The sequence below is a fragment of the Abramis brama genome, assembly GCF_963993115.1.
Source record: "Abramis brama genome assembly, chromosome: 15".
Taxonomy (NCBI): Eukaryota; Metazoa; Chordata; class Actinopteri; order Cypriniformes; family Leuciscidae; genus Abramis; species Abramis brama.
This window is the reverse complement of record NC_139977.1, coordinates 22,294,348-22,314,826: the sequence shown is the minus strand read 5'-3', so window position 1 is coordinate 22,314,826 and position 20,479 is coordinate 22,294,348. Positions and strand designations below refer to the sequence as shown.

The window sequence follows — 20,479 nt, the reverse complement described above, 5'->3', positions numbered from 1 at the left end:
TCGATGGCACGAATAACACACACAAGCTGCGCAACAATAAGGAAACTAGATGTTCTCCGTCACCATGTCAGAAACCTCTAATGGCGTCTCACAGCTGTTCTTTCTCTTGTGTTGACAGCCGTTGCTCGGCACCATTAACAACTTACTGACGGGCCTTGAAACTCACCAACCCGAGAGCGTGAAAACTGTAATCAGTGATAATAATGCTCAATCATTTGCTAAGACCTTATTAACACAAGTCCCACACTATGGGACTCTGTAATACTGAGATGTGTTTAGAGTTATGCTCCATGCGTCTGTAATTCCCTGCCTGATTCTGACAGCACTCACTCATGGTGCATTTCCTCACACTTTGAGTCACAGTTTCCTGAGATGCATCCTTTCAATCCTTCTCTCACTGTGGGGGCCACTGCAATGGGGCCCTGGTCCCTCCGGGACTACCTTTCAGTTTTTCTTCCCTCCTCATCCTCCACTCTCGGGCTGTCTGATCCATTTCAATGCCTTCAGTGGCCTTTTCACTGCTAGCAGAGTCGGTGTAGATGTCTTCACAAAACAAAACAGACACGCGTTCAATGTCTGCGCCGATTCGAAATGTCAACAGCATGCCAGCTATCACCATTCATCATCAAGAGGAGGCTGCAAGGTGTACTCAGTGTTTAGATCCTATCCATAGCTGTCAATTCATCTAGTGTAACAAACAATTGAGATTATTGATAATCTAAATATTTTCTTTATAACAAGCACTGCAGCATTTTAAATCCATGCCAGTAATGCTCCATTAAGCAAATTCTAAAAATGTATGAGTGCAAAAATAGAAAGCAATTTAAACATACATTAACACGAATGCTAACATGAAAATATGCAAAGTGCATGGTATGGGAATCATAAATGGCTATGCAAATAAACACTCCAAAAACTAAATACAAAATAAAAATAAAACAAAAAGAGCACATCTTCTGAAAAAATATGTAAATATAATGTTATACATTTCAGAAGAATCTCCAAATCCTGCCAAAAAGAAGAAGCTAACCAGTTTTAAGTTGAACTATGGTTTCGAAATTTAGCATATTAACATATTCATTTACATGGTACTCCAAACAACATATGGTAATGCCATGGATGGTATATTTAGTGTTTTTTTTTTTTTTTGTGATCAATTTTTTATTGGTTTTTCCATTTAGGAAAACAAAAACAAAACAGACAACAACAAGCAAATGAACAAACAGATGTGGCAAGCATCAATTTAACAGTAATAGCAAAATTAACAGAGAAATTGACATGGTAGTGTAGCATAACAAATAAATAATAAATACGTAGCAATGGCAAAACTACCAAGCATATGAAATCAAATAGACAGAGTATATGCAAGGAATACCACATACCGATAACATGTTTGATTGAATCGTGGAAAAGAACTGACTCACAAAAGTGATTCAATCACTAATTGAACATCGCTAGTTCTGATTCTAAACAGGCGCTAGAAAACGAGACACAACGTAGTTGCTGAAATATTTTGAGGGAAATGTTATCAGATTAGTTAGTATACTGTACTCTCGCTCGCCAGAGGATTTATCATTATAGGGCTACTGGGCTCGTGCCTGGCAAATCGGTGCCACCTGACGTGATTTCAACCAATCCCCATAGATTTGTTTTGTTTATTTTTGTCTGGCTATTATTCATCCTCTCAGATTTTATATTATCATATATTAAAATGTATGGATGCATTATGCTACTATTTTTTTTTTTTTAAATACCGTTTGCTTGGCGCTGTTGAAAAAAAGTTTTTTATTTCTTCAGAGCGTTCTGAAATAAACCACAGACAGACGAGAGAAATGAATAATCATTTACTCACACTGTTCCAAACCTGTATTAATTTCTTTCTTCTGTTGAACACAAAATATATTTTGAAGAATATGGGTAACCAAACCGTTGATGGGCCCCAGTAACTTACGGTGGGGGGAAATGCTATATGGAAGTCAAAAAGGCCCATCAGTTTGGTTATCGACATTCTTCAAAATATCTTCTTTTGTGTTCAGTAGAAGAAAGAAATTCGTACAAGGTTTGGAACAACTTGAGGCCGAGTTAATGATGACAGAATAAAAATTTTTGGATGAACTATCCCTTTAAGGATCAGCTGCGGATTATGATTAATCGGGGGACATGCGCATGCACGCAGATAACTTTACCTGACTTTCTTCTACCAGATGTACGGTGACAAAAAATAAAATGATTTATTAATTTTATTATATAATTATATTTATAAAACGGTTAGTTCCAGTCCTTGATTCAGTTTATTCTGATTGGTCAATAGCTGTGTTTTATTCACAATAAAACACGGCTATTTCTATCACTCGGTATCACTACACAAAAGCCCTAGCAACCACTCTTAGCAACGTAAACATAGTTCTCGTTGATATTGTTCAGAGTAGAGTATTGTGAAAGATCAAGTAAGCTAGTGTATCGTTGCCTGCATTTACATTAGATATAGCATTTTCCATCAGGTCAGTCTTATATTCGTAAAAAATCTGTTGCGTTGCGTTGCGTTGCGCATGTTATTCATATTCTATTTTAAGGGCGCATGCTTGGCCATAATCAATGTAGCGTGTGCACAACGCGCATACACTTTTCTTATCTCATCTACACACAGACGCAGCAGTTCTCATTTTTAGAAAACCATACATTATTACAAGGAAAAATATTAACACACGAGGGAAATCATTGTTGTGTCCATGAAGATGTGAAAAAATAGGCATAAATCTAGCTTACACATTTACCCAAATTTTTATACGCCTGTTTAACCGAAGCTAATTTGGGTGGGTTTCTCCCATCCCCATACAATGTCACTTCTCTGTGTTTTACGGCCCTGACGAGAACGTCGGTCTACACCTATGAATAATGAAGCTACTTCAGACCAACCCATTTTAGATTTGCGTCGGCGCAAGAGTCATTTATCCCGCCGGTATAATAGCAACAGTGCCCAAGACCCGCCCACAAAGTTACTTGCGTTACGCGCTTGATACTTGCGTTTCAGATCGTTAAAATAGGGCCCCCAATGTTCTTCCACAATATGCATGCAGTTTTGTTTTTTAACGCTAGAGGGCCAAAAGTTACATAGTGTACCTTTAAGTAAAATTGTTAGCTCTTTTCTTCGCAACACTAATGTTCAGATTAGCGCTGATTTTGTGCTGGGCTGTTCAACTCAACAACTCCCTCTATATGGTTAATCCGGTGTCTTTAATGTGTAGATTTTTTGTTGGTATATTGTTAATTGAACCCATTTAATATAAACTGTAGTAAATAACAAATGTATTAGTATAATTTCAAGAGGCCAGTGCCAGCTAGTCATGTGATTACATCATCGCATCCAAGAAGAAACAAAAAAAACCTGCTTCTTCTAGACCACGGATTTGCCTAGAGTCTCGATCTCATGTGAGTGTCCATCATTTTAAACATTTGTCAGAAATATGATTAATTTTGTTGCGTGCAAAACATTTTTAATAAGGGAAAATATTACTAAACTGCACCTGAGGTTAGCTTTATATCATGCCATAAAATTCTAGCTGGTAGTCAAATATCTAATCTACTTTTCCACCTTGAAATTACAGAAACAAATGCCAGTGGAGAATAACGGGCAGTAAAGAAAAAAACAACTCCTTGTTTTGATTAACATGCCAAATCCATATAATTTATAAGATTATTAGATTATCACATTCATCTTAATTAAGAGGTTCATAACATGGATGGTCAATCTGCACCAAATGCAAATTTCATTTGGCATATTAATCAGATTAGCATGTAAAAGTTGATAAGAAATCTATAACAATAGAATGAGAAGGGAGGGTAATGATTCTCTTAGACGTGCAAAATAATTAAATTCGATACAACCTGTAACAAAAAAAATGTAGCTTTCCGTTTATTTCAAATGGAATTTACGCTGTTTTTCTCACTTGCAAAGGTAGTAAAATCGATGAAAGCTCAAATTCAGTTGAGCTTTTTTTTTCTGTGGCATGCTGAAAGCTCTTCATGTCGATGCTGAAACAAGTTTTTTTAAACTAACAGAGCTGTTTGAGACCCTTAAACAAAATCTATCTCATCATTCTTTCAATTGTGATACTCAATAATGTAAAAATCATAGCAAACGAGTGAAAGGAACTGCACAGGAGCCCGAGTTGTGAAGGAACGTTGTAGTTTCCCTTTTCCTTTCAGGTCTAAAAAATTTTACTTCAACGCAGGAAAAAACAAGCTCAGCTAACTCTATAGCAATTAAGCCAAAAAGCCACTTCATACCGCACAATCAAAGACAAGAGGCAATCAAGCAAAGCAGACTGTCCTCCACATCAGTTAGCCCTGCATAGAGACACAGCACCTTCTCCTCCAGCAACAACAAAAAAGACCCGCCTTCGTCCTGAGGGGCAAAAGCACTGTGTTTATGGAGATTACATGCAGTGGCGGAGAGAGCCCAATTACCTACAGCAAGTGTACTGTGTGGAGCCAAAACCCATGGCAGCCCACAGCGAAACAAAGTGATTTTACAGCTCAATTTTAATCTGCAGGCTTTGGCCTGGTCTCCGGTTCCCCATGTGGGCCTTTTAAAATCGGATTTATCGGTACACTTTAAAGCAGACCAGTGGCGGCACCAGCCCGATGCTTAGTGATGGTTCTGAGGGTTCTTCAGTGATAGTGTAGGGTTTAATGAGGTTGTCTGAATACAGAGATTGTGATGCACAGAAATACCCATTTTTTGCTGGGTGGGTAAATCAGAGAACCAGGGAGTTTGATGAAAAAAGAAAAAGGTTTGATGTATTAAATCATGTATTAAAAATTGACTGTATTACATTGAAAGGCTCACGTAAGCCAGACTTCATAGCACTGCAAGAACAGGAGAAATCAGTGTTTGTGAGCAGTTAACTAAAAAGAGTGAGGCAATAACTTTTCAGTAGTGCGACAGTAGTTGTTTTTTAATTAGATTAGCTTGTGCTATATACATATACATGCATAAATTATGTTTTATTAACAAAGTTCGGGAGGAGCACGTTCAGATAATTAAACCTAATTAAACACATGTGGAGCACATTCAGACAATCAAACCTAATTAGCAGAGACGGACAGAGTACACAGCTTCATTACTTGAGTAAAAGTACAGATACCCCTTGCTAAATTTTACTCAAGTACAAGTAAAAGTACGTCTACTTAAGTAAAAGTACTGAAGTACTTGTTTTTAAAAGTACTTGAGTATCAAGAGTACAAGAGTACATTTTCTAAATATTGCATTACTACTGCCACAGCGCTTACATTGGTAAACACAGCAAACACTTGAAGTGAAAACTATCATTAACTTGTTCAGAAAATTGAAATAGTCTGGTGAGGTGGGGCCATGGGTTGGCACCTTCCCGGGATGGACCTGCTGCATCTTCATCCATTGTTTCATCCATGGTTTCGTCTCTTATCTAAATCTGACCATGGAGTTGACTTTGGCGGAAACCTGAAGGTGATTGCTGATAGGCTGTCCCAATCAGTGGCGCCTGCACAATCCAATCGCGTTTGAGAGGGAAACAACAAATTGAGGGTTTCTGAGATTTTTATTGTACTTAAGTACTGTACTCAAGTAAATGTACTCCGTTACTGTCCGGCTCTGCTAATTAGACACGAGTGGACCACACTTTGTTAATCAACCCAATCAACGAGGTAAGAGGTGTATATATATACTGCAAACTTACCTCCGTTCGTTGACAATTTAATAGCATCCCTCCACCACCCCATCTCCTCACTTCTAGTCCTAAATACTCTTACAACAACAGGGGAGTACTCTGGGTTCGGGCAAAATTTCCGAGCTCGGAGCCCTCCCCCGGACAGCACGCCAAATACGCATAATCTTTACTCTGTTTAATTGATGTAAGGGTGAACTTGTGAAACATATACATATATATATATATATATATATATATATATATATATATATATATATATATATATATATATATATATGTATGTGTGTGTGTGTGTGTGTGTGTGTATGAATATATATATATATATATATATATATATATATATATATATATATATATATATATATATATATATATATATATATATATATATATATATATGAAAATAGTGAATTATTTCAACTAATATATGTGTGTGATATATGCATACATTATATATTATAAATTTAATCCAGCCACCCAAATCCCAAGTTTAATTCAAAAAGCCAAATTAAATTTTTAAGACAACTAAATACTGCTCTGATTAAATTACATATTATATTATCTGCACAAAAATAAATGTTATAGCTGTAAATATGCAATGATTTTGCCCCTTAAATAAATTTTGCTACTTTTTGTTTGGATTTTTCTTTTCTTTTTTGTAGCATGACTGTATACTACGAGCAGCTTCACAAGCTAAAGTTTTAAAATAGATTCCCCAACACTGAAAAAAATGATTGGTCGTATTGGAGTAACACTCCGATCTTGGTGGCTATTTCGGATTAAAGATTGACTTTGAAAAGGGAACCATGGTACACTAACCAGGAGGAACCAGAGGGGAGCAGCTGGGAAAGGTAATTGCCTAGTTGGTGCCATATGAGATGAGTATGGAGGGTGTTGCTTTATCTGTGGGCTGTAATATAGGAGTTGAAGGTGGAGGAAGCACAGAAGTAGAGAAGCAATTCGCTTCCATTTAGATTTAGGCTGCCTGAACCCAAGTGAACCCCTGTTTAGTGCTGTTAATTAAATCTGAAAGTGAGGTGAAGGGCAAAAATGAGGGTCAGAGTAGGATGCAAGACGAGAAGAGGGGAAGCTAGAATGATCTTATCGAGGAGCAGAGACCATGCTTTGGCAAATAATAATGTAAATGAAGCAGAGGTCAGCAAGTTTTCCTGCCCCCCTGCTGGCACAAGTGTTAACTTAATACAGAAACATTGGGAAAGAGAGGATAATGGTGTAAAGATAATTGCTAGACTGTGCTTATCCATGTCAAATCATAAATTCAGAGCTAGAGCTTCAGTTACAAAACAAATGAGACTTTAAAAATGCAGTTTGATGAAAACACACACTTTAGTTGTGTCCAAAATGAAGCACCATACTGTGCTCTTATACACTATGTACTTATGCACTAGGTTCTCAACCTGTAGTGTATGAATTTTATACGGTTATTTAATCTGATATCTCCCCCCATCCACCGCTGTGTGTCCAACATTCCACACTTCAGTTAATTAAGCGCATTATCTGGGTATTTAAAGTGTACTTTTTCTATTTGGAATTTTCAGTGTGAACACTTTCACTAAATACCAATAGAATAGTGCACAAGTATGCAAATTGAGACGCGACATTTGACTTTGAATAAAATTCACAGAATGTTGAGTTAGATGTATTAATTCTATATGGTGAGCTTACTTGCAGTACATCTGTAAGAAAAACTATGAAAGTGGAAATATAATATTCTCACCGAGCTTTGGTTGTGTACATGTAACAACCTCCTTGCACTTAATTACTTGTCATAATTTATTTTAAGCAGGATATAAAATTATTTATTTTTATATTTCACAGGTTGAAAAGAGTGCTGAGATGACAGATGATCTTAAGTTAAAGGTGGGCTGGAAAAAATCTGAATCAAATAGCTCTGTACCTTGAGCATTTTCTAAAATTTGAATGGATGTAGAAATTGCATGAGAATTCAGCTGAAAGTGCTTTGAAAATCCTGTTGCTATTACCATAATAAATGGATCTCAAAATTATCACCGTAGACGGCAAATGACGGCAAAAACATTTTATTCCTGAATTCAGTTTGCAGAAGATTATCCATTTTGGGGGCGAATGACTTCTAAAAGTTGAAAGAAAAAAATGTCAATTCTACAGCTGAAATTGGAGAAGCCTTAGGCACAATTAATTTCCCTGAGGCCACGTTGCCGAAAATTGGCAAATGGCTTAGAACCATGAGAAAACTCAGATGGTTTGATTTTGTTCAAAAGAACATTTTTGAACATATTGGTTTTACAATTATCTTTGCACGAGTCATAGTCAATATTTTTTACATCTGAGGCCAGACATATAATTGCAGCCGAACTTTAAATGTGGTTTCTTCTTTTGAAATGTTATCGTCTGATTGGGGAGATTTTTGATAAGCCTCTTACTGAGGATGAGAACTGCTTTTAAAAATATCTTTGCTGTAAAAAAGGCATCAAATCGTTTCAGGAATTAAGCTCAGAATTTTCTTTACCTGGTTTTTCCTTTTTTTTATATTTAAGACTGAGGTCAGCCCTGAAAGCATATGGCGTTCCTTGGACCACTAACATTTTACCACATTCATTGTGGAAATGGCTGGCCCCTAGATCTTCCTCTAGTGGCTTAGTTTCTAAGATCTATAATTTAATTCTTGTATTGCAATACTCATATATTCCAGCTGTCCACTCCCGGGAAAGGGATGGTTTAGCTAAACCTAACTGGGATGTGGTATGGGCCAGATGTTTCACTGCATCTAAGAACCTGGCTCACCAGATGATCCATTATAAATGTATTAATAAGGCTTATATTACTCCCAGTGTATTATATAGGATGAAGGTTAGATCTGATCCATACTGTCATCTATGCAACACATCTACAGTAGGTTCTTATTTGCACATGTTTTGGGAATGCCCAACGGTGGTTCCTTTTTGGACCTTTGTAAGTACTGTTCTTTCGGAAATCCTACATTTGGATATACCTCAAGACCCATTGTTACTTCTACTTTTAGATGACTCCGCTCTTCAGTTGAATGCTCATCAAAAAAAGGACCTTACTGACAGCAAGTACTGCTGCCAAAAATACTATTTTAAAGCTATGGATAGAGCCATCCATACCAACAACTTCATTTGGCTATCTTATTTCAGAGACATTGTATTGCTGGAAGGTACCACTGCCAGGGTCAATGGCGCAAAGGACAATACTATTCAGAGCTGGACAAAAATCGCGGACATTCTGTTAGATAAACTGAGATTTTGACATCTTACATCTCCCTCTCTCTGTAATCCTATTATTATTATTTTTTTATTTTTTATTTTTTTATTTTTTTCTGTTTATACATGGACCGTTTTCATGGCATCTGTCTGTATATAGTTCAGTGAGCTTTGATATGTTTCTGGTATGATAACTTAAAATAAAAATATTGATCACAAAAAAAATATCTTTGCTTAATTCCCAAAAGAAAACATTTTAAATTCTATAACCCATAACTGGATATGTTAACTTCTCACTTTCTATCTATCTATCTATCTATCTATCTATCTATCTATCTATCTATCTATCTATCTATCTATCTATCTAAACATTCAAATTTCAAGGCTTTTAAAACTTTTTTTTTTTTCAAATAAGGATTTGTAAAGCTGTAAATCATTAAAAGTTCATCATCACCTGCATGACTAGAAACTTCTCTAACAGGAACCCTGAAGCGCTCAGCGCTCAATTTACTCTCATGCTAAATTAGTTTAAATTATTATTATTATTTTTTAAGATGCATCATTGGGGGCACAATTCATTCCATTCCAAATGCCTATGCTAGGGGCTCTCTGTCTAAGTAATTATGTACCCTTTAAGGCTGCTGAGATGTTTGTCATCCCATCAACAGCACAACGATCGCCAAGACCCTCATGCAACAAGACACTTGGAAAAAGAAGCGAGAATCATGCGAGAAGCGAGAGAGAGCGAAGCTGTCAGGGGGAGGAAGAGGTGTGATCTGATCCCTCACTCCTTCTTGCTGAGTTTGAAGGGAGAGCGAGATGGCGGGTGAGTTGTTTGACTAATGCTCTGTTAGCTAATGTGTCCAGACCACCCACTGAGTTGCACCCATCTCTCTGGCTCTGATATTGTCTTGTAGTAGTGATGTGTGCTCGTTGCATGAGCCTAGCACTCTCAGCCCTATTCTGGGGAGGCGCGTGCGATACTCCCACTGCTAACAGCAAGCTGGCGGGAGTCTGCTCTGGCTTTCATGATAATGTATGCATTTTTCTGCTGCTTTACACCGCTAGATCCAAGCCATCGTGTTTTCATTCACATGAGAGTTTGGGGGGGTGGGGGGAGCAGATATTTTTTGCAATGTTGCCACAAATGTTCTCCTTATTCAAACCGCACAAATTGGAAGTTATGGTCAAAGCTAAACTCTGATTTAATATAATGCAAACTGTAAATTGTGTTCTGAAGAACACAAACATCTGTTGTTGTATCTCCAGAGATTAGAATATAAATGTCTTGTTTAGTGTCACAGGAGACCCCAACCGGCAGCGTGAAAGGAAAATGGTTCAGAATCAAACATTACAGTGCATAGTTCTCTTTTGCAACCCCCACTGGAATCGAGTGAACTGCCTTGCTGCCTATTACCTTTTGCTGCCTTCTAATGCAGCATCCTAACTAAAATGGATACTGATAAAAAGTACCATACCAATAGCATTCCTCATGCGAAATGTGCAACAGACTTGATTCAGAACTGATCTCAATAGAGTTGGCGTGTTGATTAAGGTCCCAATACTCTAATAAGCATAAAAACACATAGCAAACACAAATATTGGGCAAAATGGTATATCATTTAGATTAACCATTTTTTTAAAGAATAGAATGAATAAAGGTGCCGGCACATTAATTAAATTTGTCAGAAAAAAGTAGTTTGTCAATGTAGCGATGCATGAAGCACCACTCACACAGAAGTACATTTCAAACCAAGCAGCTTTATGTTGAACGACTTGAACATGTGGAACTTTTTTCGCCCTTACGTGAAACTCTCAATCATGTGGATTTCTGTTGAAATGATTGGATTTTGCCCAATAAATTTTGCAGAGCTACGGTAAATGTGACCACACCTTTATATTTACACTCAACATTTTTTTCGCTTCGTGTTGGTTGGACTTTTCATTCACTTCATTTTTGGGTGGATTTTTTTCACAGAGCTCGCAATACAAAGGATACATAAATGCACACTTGTGTATTAACATATGGTGCATATCTGATCTTTGCTATCTATTCAATGCATGGTGACAAGCTCAGTGAAATAAAATCCAGGTTTTAATATAGAACCAACATTATATTTCGCCTGCAACGCATACACATACGAAAGAACAAAATTAGAGGTTGTCAAGAATGTTAAGAATTTTCTCAAAAAATGTATCAACATAGACATTCATGGCAATGATTATAATACTCCATCTAATCATTTTGGAGGTCTAAATTGCCGTCCTCGAGCCGAGATTGTCAGATTGACACTTATTTATTTGGACCGTGTTCAACAAAACACAGTTTATTTTTATTGATGTCGAGCAGGAAGCAGCATATGGCTGCTGGCAGCCACCCTGAATTATGAGGAAGGTGATTACAGCCCCTCTCTCGCTCTCTCCATAGCCAAAGATCAGTGAGACCGAGAAAGACAGCTCTTGTAATCACACTTAATAGTCTTGTTGTTTGTGTGAGTGTGCGTGGTAATGATGCTGGCACTTCAGCATGGGCTCACAGGGGACCCACTATTGTTTCATCATCTCATTGCCTTCCACTGGCACCACAACAGGTGCCTCTGTGAGGTTCCTAGCCAGTTAAAAGAAAAAAATAAAGATTATAGTCTATTTTTTAAGCTTCTCATTGAATCTAATGACCATGCATTGATCTAAAGTGGACCAATCACTGTAATGACTTCAACTTTCTCAGGATTCCATGTTTATGGCCTCCATCTCTATGTTATGATCCTCATAAAGTTTCTCATAATAGCTCAAAGTGCTTTTTGCTAAATTAATGACGTGAACCCTCTTGTTCTTTCGGCATCAACGGCTTGTTGTTTTATATACTTCTCTGTTTGATTTTGTGACCTGAATAAGACTGAGCGTCTAACCTAAAGCGCATTTGAATGATGTTGGCATAGTCAGTGCCGCGTCTGTCAAGCCTGTTCGGCGTGCCAGACAAATCAAACCCAATGCACAGAGTGTACACGACACGGGAAATACACACTCAACAGAATTAGAGTGATTCATTCTCTCAGAAAAATGATTCACCCTTTTAATTTTGAGCAATGAGCAAAAAAGCAATGATAATGTCCAAGGAAATTCATCTTTCCTCTCACTGAACGCAATAAACTATTTATATGTGTGATTATATGTGACATTTTCCTGCCCTTTTGACCTGAATCATCTCTTCTAGAAGAGTAATGGAGTTCTAAATGAGGGTTCAGGAAGAGCTAGTTCATCTAATCATGATGCAGCTGCTTGCCTCACTATGATGATTCTGGAAACTCAAATATATTGATTTCTGTATTTATAATAACTTAAGTAGTTCTGGCGAGCATGACAAGTCTCTCTAACTACACTACATTCAAGGATTATATGAACAGGTTAACACATGTAACAGTTTCAAGAAAATAAACAGGTTAGAACAAACTAGTCTCAATGACAAAACTTATTTAAAGGAATAGTTAACACAAAAATAAAATTGTCGTTTACTCACCCTTGAGTCATTCCAAACCTGTATGAGTTATTTGGAGGAAAGCTGACTTACACTGTATGAACCAAAACATTTTATATATATATATATATATATATATATATATATATATATATATATATATATATATATATATATATCTTATATTGTGTTTTACAGAAGAATGAAAGTAATACAGGTGTGGAATGACATGAGGGTGAGTAAATGATTCAAGAATTTTCAAATGCTCAAATCCCTACTTAAAGACAAACTGTAATGTAAAAACAAATGGATAGGTGTTAAAGTGTTTGTGAAGTGTTTCTATGCAGCGTATTCTTAATTTCTGAACAGTATTATTAGTTTTGCATCACTCTTCTAGTTCAAAAAATCATATGGTAATTGTATATTCAGCACATTTAACCATGGTCATTTGGAACCCACCTTAAATTGCTTTATAACCGGTCATCAATAACATGTCAAGAGCACCTCTAGCAATCTGTAATCATATTGATTCACACACCATGAAGTAGCACCTTTTACGCTACTACTGTATGTGATGAATATCTGAGCTGGTGCATTTATTACCATTTATATGGTGATGAAAGAAATTAGCTCGGAAAATAAAAGACACGGATCCAGCATGCATGCAGGTCTTCACCTGTTACTGCCGATCTGACAGACTCACCTCTGCAAAGCATGAACAATATGAGCCCAGCTAGGCTGAGACGCAGCATCTTCAGTTCCTCTGAAGTTGGTCGGGGAAGGAGAAGGGAACGGGTCAGTTTTTTCCCACCCACAAATCTTCCTTAAGGTCTACAGAACGGTACACACAGCCTTCATCTCTTTACAAGCAAGAAACAGAGTATCGGTTAGATGTTTCCTCCTCCGAGCATCTCGACACGAGTCTCTCCTGAGGTGCAGTTACTAAATGTTGACATCTTGACAGCCATGATCTGTTTCGTGGGTTTTAAATGTCTTCTGAAGTGTCTGAGGAGCACATTAAACACTAAGAAAATATATCCCTTGAAAAGTCCCAAATTTGTAGTGCAGTGCTACAAGTGTCTGTTGTTAACAGCAGTATGTCGCGAATGTGTGATCCGTCTAAATAAGCCTCAGTTCACGCAGCTGTGTGGTGGAGAATCTCAAAGGAAGTTGAACATCGCTTGTGAGGCTCGGCAACGCTTCGTTAAGATGTCAAAAATCCACTGTAATTCCAGGAGGCGCGAGGTGTCCACGCGTTAACGAATAAAGTCACTTTTAAAAGAAAATGTCAGTAATTAAGAACCAATTAGGTGCTTTTACATAAACAAGTCCTCATTTAGAAAAGATGACGGCAATATATAGGCTACTCCGAGCTTCCACAGTTATTAACACACTTTAAGAAATTAAATTGTAGTCCTCCTGTCGGTGCATGTATCGCCCGTCACAGTTTTGATGACGAAAAGCAAGTCATAAACTTCAACAATGTATGGAAAGAAATAATAAAAATCATTCTGTGAAAATGCTCCTTCTTTCTCTCACCCATGAAGTCCACAGTGAATATTCCTTGTGCTTTCGCCTGCTCTTTGGGTTCCGCAGCGACAAGCACAGTGAGTCATGAAACACACACACACACACACACACACACACTCTCTCTCTCTCTCTCTCTCTCTCTCTCTCTCTCTCTCTCTCTGACTGGCAAATACTGCTGAACTGGGAGGGCGGCTTTAGAATTTCAATTTAAACTTCAAAATATAATGTAGCCTACAATAAAATAAGATGAATGAGTCAACTTCTTTCGAACTGTTATGAATAGTTTGCTAGCGATGTGTAGCCTAGGCTACGTGTGGATGCATGCATTGCAAACAAAGAAATAACTACTTTAATACACCTGTTGTGAATGGTTAATCTGGAGTAGGCTAGATGAATCGATCAATATGGCCCATGTCTAAAATTTGCGGAACGGAGGAGCCTTGGTCCTAAAGATGGAGGGTATTATAAGTATATTTTACAAATTATTCTATCCCATTGCAGTGAGTTATGTTTATATTATAATAAGAGTGATGATGCAGGTGTTGATGTAGTTTGTGAGTGATTGGACCCTATTGTACTGCATTTGCTTCAACAAGCGTGACAGTGCCCTCTAGTGGTGAAACTCGTGTCCTTAAGATTTTCCCATGCGTGGCATTATGCTGATGTTGCGACGTAAAGCGCGCAGCTATTTAAGGTAGGCGAATACGTATCGTCGTAAGGAAAATCGGGGGTTAATTGTTGTTATTATTATTAATATTAATATTATTATTATTATTATTAATTTCTCTAATGGTCTCTATAGAGAAATTTACCTTGCTCGTTACATAGGCCTACTCAACAGAAAGTTTCACATGCACGTACACCCATATTACCCACAATCACTACAATACTTTAAAGCTTTAAAGCTTTAAATAGATCCGCTATGGTTGTGCATATAAATAAAATTGTGTTTATTCGTCACTCAACTCGTATGTCGTCGCTGTCCGAGATTTTGAATTGTTTCCCTCAGCCATGAAAGGATGGAGACCTGAGACCAAACAGTTTGAAAGTTTCTGCGTCTGTGTGTGCAAAGTTTATGAATGTTTAATGAGGCAAGCGTTGAGGCAGCTTGGTTGTCTTTTGCTAAAATGCTCGTTGGAACATTCCGTAGCACTAAATGCATTAAAATTACATTAAAAACATGTTTAAACATTCAAATATGTATTTAAATATTCCAGCATAAAGGTTTGGTTTAAGGATTGCCACTGACATTATTATGTTTTGGCACCCTATAGTTACTATCCTAAAATTAATCAAAATGTATTACAATCATTCTCATCTTGGAGTAACTGAATAGTCCATCAAACACACTTCTCTTCCTACAGGTTGGAAATTTAATGTGGCCCACTGTGAGGGTCTGGCTTTAACCTTGTACTCACTCACACCATGCTGAATAGAGATATCGACAGAAATAGTAGCTGATGACTCCCCTGCCGCTCAAGTCAGCAATTACTGTCAGTTCGCAGAGGGAAGATGTGTGTTGATTTGGAAAGAAAGAGGCATTTAGGAAGACCCACATGCACAGGCATCCAATTAGCAAACACATTAATTGCTTTGCCAAATTCTAGGCAGGGTATTGAAAGTTTTCCAACCATGCTCACAAAGAGTCTTTTGTAATTGGCTGCAATGTGACACCTGTAATAAACTGTGAAGTAGAAAACATACCAAACCGCTAACACAAACAGAACATTCATATAGAGTACCATTGCAAAGAAATTAAGTGAGTATTGACCCCATTTACACTCTCTCCATTTGCACTCAGTGCCATATCTTTTCTGTCATTTCAGTGTATTCATCAGGTTGATTGCCTTGACCCATGTCAGGTGATTAACATTTATCAGTCTCTGGGCAAGACCTTTCTCCAGAGGAGACGTTTCAACTGGCCTGCTCTTTTAGCAGCTCTTTGCTCTTTGACAACGTTTTTCTCATTACTGGTTTCAACACATTCATGTCAGTACATGTCATGATGGTTTAGCCTGTGATGCCTGCTGTAATTTATTATTCATATAGCCAGCTGCATGTTTCTTTTATGCTCTATTAGGATCTTCACACAACTTCATGCAGTGATAGTGCTGGAGTGTTATGGGAACAACTGCTGTGATGCTAAAGGCAACATGAAAACACATTTGGCACTGTTTACTTTCTTAACACATGTTCCTGGTCTTGAAAATACAAAGCCGTTCAAAGGTTTGGGGCCTTTTTTAAGATTTTTTAATGTATTTGAAAGTCACTTATGCTCAGCAAGGCTGAATATATTTGATGATAAATACTGTAAAAACAGCATCTTATTATGATCATGTAATCACATGATCCTTCAGAATCATATTTGCTGATTTGGTGCTCAGGTATATTTTTCAATTATCAATGTTGAAAAGAATTGTACTGCTAAATAGTTTTGTTGAAACCGTGATACAGGATTTAGGATGAAGGCGTAGGTTGATGACACAGTGATAAGTGGAATCATGGAACTTGCCGTCATGCTGATGGATCTACGGTAATAATGTTTATGGATGAGTGAATACATTCATGTTTTTTAACATGACCGTGGTATGAAGCAGGGCGTGATTGCTAATGATCAACAGATATCAGTGCCACAGGCTAGTCCCACGGATATAAAGGAATGAGGACATTTAATTGCAAATACAAGTGCTGAATTACTACTCACACAGTTTATTTAACAAATTAAACTTGTGAGGTAACGCAGCGCTGTTTCACTTGGTCTACACTATCATACTAAACTGCATTTGAGTGTGTTGAAAGTTATAATGTTATTCTATGTGTTAGTTTGTTGGCTGTATGAGACTAGCAGTAGCCTAAGCTAGATCAACATTAGAATAACATACTGATCATATTCTAACATTTCATCATGTTGAGCTATATAACATTGATTTGTTTTATGTACATTTGCTCACCTGTCTAATAAAGCACATACAAGAGTGGCGTCTCTGTCAAGTCGAGAAGCTCTGTCAAGTCGAAGTTTGCCGCGAAGCTCTCGGCATCTCGAAAACGTCACGCCGATATTGATCCTCGTTTTATTTCTCCTTTTGTCCCAAAGTCTGCTTGTCATGATCCATAATGTTTGAACGAAACAACAACAGCGTGCCGCTAGACGTTATGCAGTTGTCCACATCTGTCGCCACGGTTACTATGGCAGTACAAGCGGAAACCAGGGATAACGTGGATATTACGTCATTGACAGGCGACAAGGGACGGGCACTATTTAAAATTGTGAATTTCTCTGAATTTACAGATTCTTGGAAACATTTAGGATAATGTAAGTACATAATTGAAAGAAATATATAACACTGTGCAACTGGTTTTTGGATATTTTGATACACAATTCTTACATATTGTACCTTTAATTGAATTAATTCTTGCTGAATAAATGTATTGGTTTCTATTTCTTAAAAAAAAAAAAAACTTGCTGACCCAAACCTTTGAATGCTATCACATTACAGATGTAAAATGTCATTTCACATTGACTTTAAAGTGGTGAACATGTTTTAAACATACAACAATAATGTAATATTTTTATTTGTAATTTGGGTTTTTCTAAAAATGTAAAAGTGTCAGATTCACTTTGTTAATACATGTGAGGGCAAAAAAAAATAAAGGTTCAAAAAAGGTTTTTCACAGGGTTTGCCAATGGAGAACTCTTCAGTTCTTAAAATAACTTTTTCTTAGTGAGAAGAACATTTTAATAATCCAAAGAACCTTTTTCCACTATAAAGAACCTTTTGCAATGTAAAGGTTTCATTGGTGTTAAAGGTTCTTTATGGATCATCAATGCAATAAAGAACCTTTAATTTATAACAGAACTGCGTTCTGTACTGAAGAAAAAAAGAATTTAGAGAAGGAAGGAATTTACTTGCACTTTAAGTGTATTGTGTATGATAATACTGCTTGTCTTTTGTATTTTATCTTTTAATAATTTTATAAATTTGTATATCTGTTTGCAGAGCATGCCATACAATGTTTAAGAATTGTATATACAATGTTTTCTGTGACTCAGACAAGCTTTTATTCTTGAATGCATGGCCATTAATCCTGCAATGATTGAAATAACCATGTAATATAATTAATTATAACAGTTGTTTTTGTCATCAGTTTTTATTGGCTACAGTCATCGGTCAAATTTCCCTTGGGTGTCTGCTAATTTTGATGGAACGAAGCTCGAAGACTTAATTGAGATTTCTGTGTTGGCTAGGATTTAAATCTGTTTATTTTATTAGTGTCATGTAAAAATAGATAACCTTAATGACAGAAGCTAATTGGTGTGGTCATTTATTCTAGGTTTACACGCTCGCCTAAAGTCCCGTTTTTGTTCCAGAAGTTGTACAAGCCAATTAATGTGATGCCTCTGGGAACAGTTTATGACTCGAATTATAAGACACGTACCATAATAATGAATAGTTCAGGGGAGTTTATGTTCTCTGTTTAATTACGCTGTATGTCAACAACGCAGACATCCAATGCGGGTAAAACATGCACGTATTACTTGAGGATCATAAATATGAAAACATGTTATAAAATAAATATGTTTGGGTGCAGACAAGCTTCTCAGGTGCAGTGATTTTCACATATGTGAGCTCTGTCACTGAACCTTTTAAAAGGTAGTGATTAAATCGCATTTTAATTGACCCATTTGACAAACGGGTCACTAGAAAAGGAAATATGTATTGCATTTGACAGAATGAATATGGTCTCACTTTCTCCTCAACTGCAGAGTTAGCACCAGTGCTTACTTTTTTACTGCAGTGTTAAAAGGTACGGGAGTGGATTACGGCTCTCCTATCTGAACTACTGGCACTGTGAGCCACAAAAGCTTTTCACCCGTGAAGTATACAGTCCTTCTCAAAAGTAACCAAGATGGACACAAATAGATTGTATTGTGCCCTGTGTAGCCCTGGCCCACATTTTAAATCTCCCCTCTCTAACCTAATCAGTGACACTTAGGGTAGACAGCCAACATCTGCGAAACCATATCAGTTCATGTCAGTCAGGTGCTTAAAAGGGTAGAATTGGAAAACCAAATGGAAAAAAAGAAGACTGTGTACATTTTTGTGTAATTTTACCAACAGGAAGCTTTAAATGGGTATTTACCCAAAATAAATATTTTGTCATCATTTCCTTACCTTCATGTCCTTCCGAACCTATTTGACTTTCTTGCTTCTGTGAATAGAATATATTTTGTTAGAAGAATTTTTTATAATATTTTCTAATATATATAGAGTTGTAATCAAAATTATTCAACCCCATTGCAAATCAGGTTTATTGCCAAAATGTACAGACTTTCATCTGTTTGCAATGAAGAAATCAAACAAAAATCATTGAAATAGCTCAACACAACAAATGTTTCAAGTGGTTTCCCCAAATTCAACTGAAAATGCAACTTTGAATGACTTTTGCAGTCTCATAATTATTCAACCCCTTCATAGCAAGCATCTTTAGTACTGTTTGACCTGCTGCAAACGGGATGTATAACCAGACACACACGCGTTTCTGAGGAATCATTCAACCCCCTGAATAGAATCCCTCACAACAGCATAAATCTGTAAAAACAAGTGTTGTCTCAAGCACACTGATGCGTCTGATGCAACTAATCAAGGGCTTCATTAGTTAGAGCTTAGTTTGATCTAGAACACGTGAAATATCTGAACTGGCTATAGGGGTTTGTTGAGTTTCACGTTTAAGTGCATGTGAGAAATATGGATCAAGTTTTAAGACAAGATATCATCGCCCTTCACAAACAAGGAACAAGGTACAAAAAGATAGCGAAGGCACTAAATTTTCCTAGAGACACTGTTGGAAGCATAGTTTGCGAGTTCAAAGTTAAAGGAACAGTGTTTACACTATTCTTGTTGTCCCTGTGGATCAGCGGTATGTCTGGAGGAAGAAGAATGAAGCATGTGCGGAAAAGAACACTCTGTCTGCAGTTAAGCATGCTGGTGGCTCGGTGATGCTCAGCGGCAGCTTTGCATCCGCTGGTACTGGAAACCTGCAGCGTGTGGAAAGCAAGATGGATTCAGTTTTGTATATCAGGAAATGTTATAAAAAATATGCAGCAGCCTTTTCATTCTTAATTCACTCACATTGTTTCAGCATATTAGAATGTTTTTCTTTGGGATATATATATTTTTTTTTATTCAAAGCGTGATGTAGCCTACTAATTTCTTCGCCCAGGGATGGCATGTTCTTCTGTTATTTTCTCTCTAAATATTAATTCATCCTTGAAAACCACAACAAAAAAATGCACAATAAACTTCATTAGAACTATGTATCCTAATCTTAGTGTGGAGGAAAGTTTACCCATAAGAGTTTACCCTTTGGTCCTGGCCACTGTCAGTGTGAAATATGAAAGTGCTTAACCCCTGTGAGCTGAGGGAATGGCAGGGAAGCCAACGGTTGTTGAATTGCAGGGTTTGCATGTTTATAATGAGCAGAGAAAACTGCTGCAGAGCATAAAGAAGGAAGTCTATTGCACATTAAGCGGCTGAATGTTT

General features: G+C 37.1%; 1 protein-coding gene across 1 annotated transcript in view; it reads right to left on the bottom strand.

The window, feature by feature from the left end:
• LOC311096899 (transmembrane protein 132C) overlaps positions 1-14,016 on the bottom strand; it is a 150,355-nt gene extending 136,339 nt beyond the window's left edge. The window contains exon 1 of the mRNA XM_084136313.1: positions 13,111-14,016. Coding sequence (XP_083992439.1) covers positions 13,111-13,159 — 49 coding nt within the window. The 5' untranslated portion in view covers positions 13,160-14,016. The remainder of the gene's footprint in view (positions 1-13,110) is intronic.
• Positions 14,017-20,479: the final 6,463 nt, after the last annotated feature.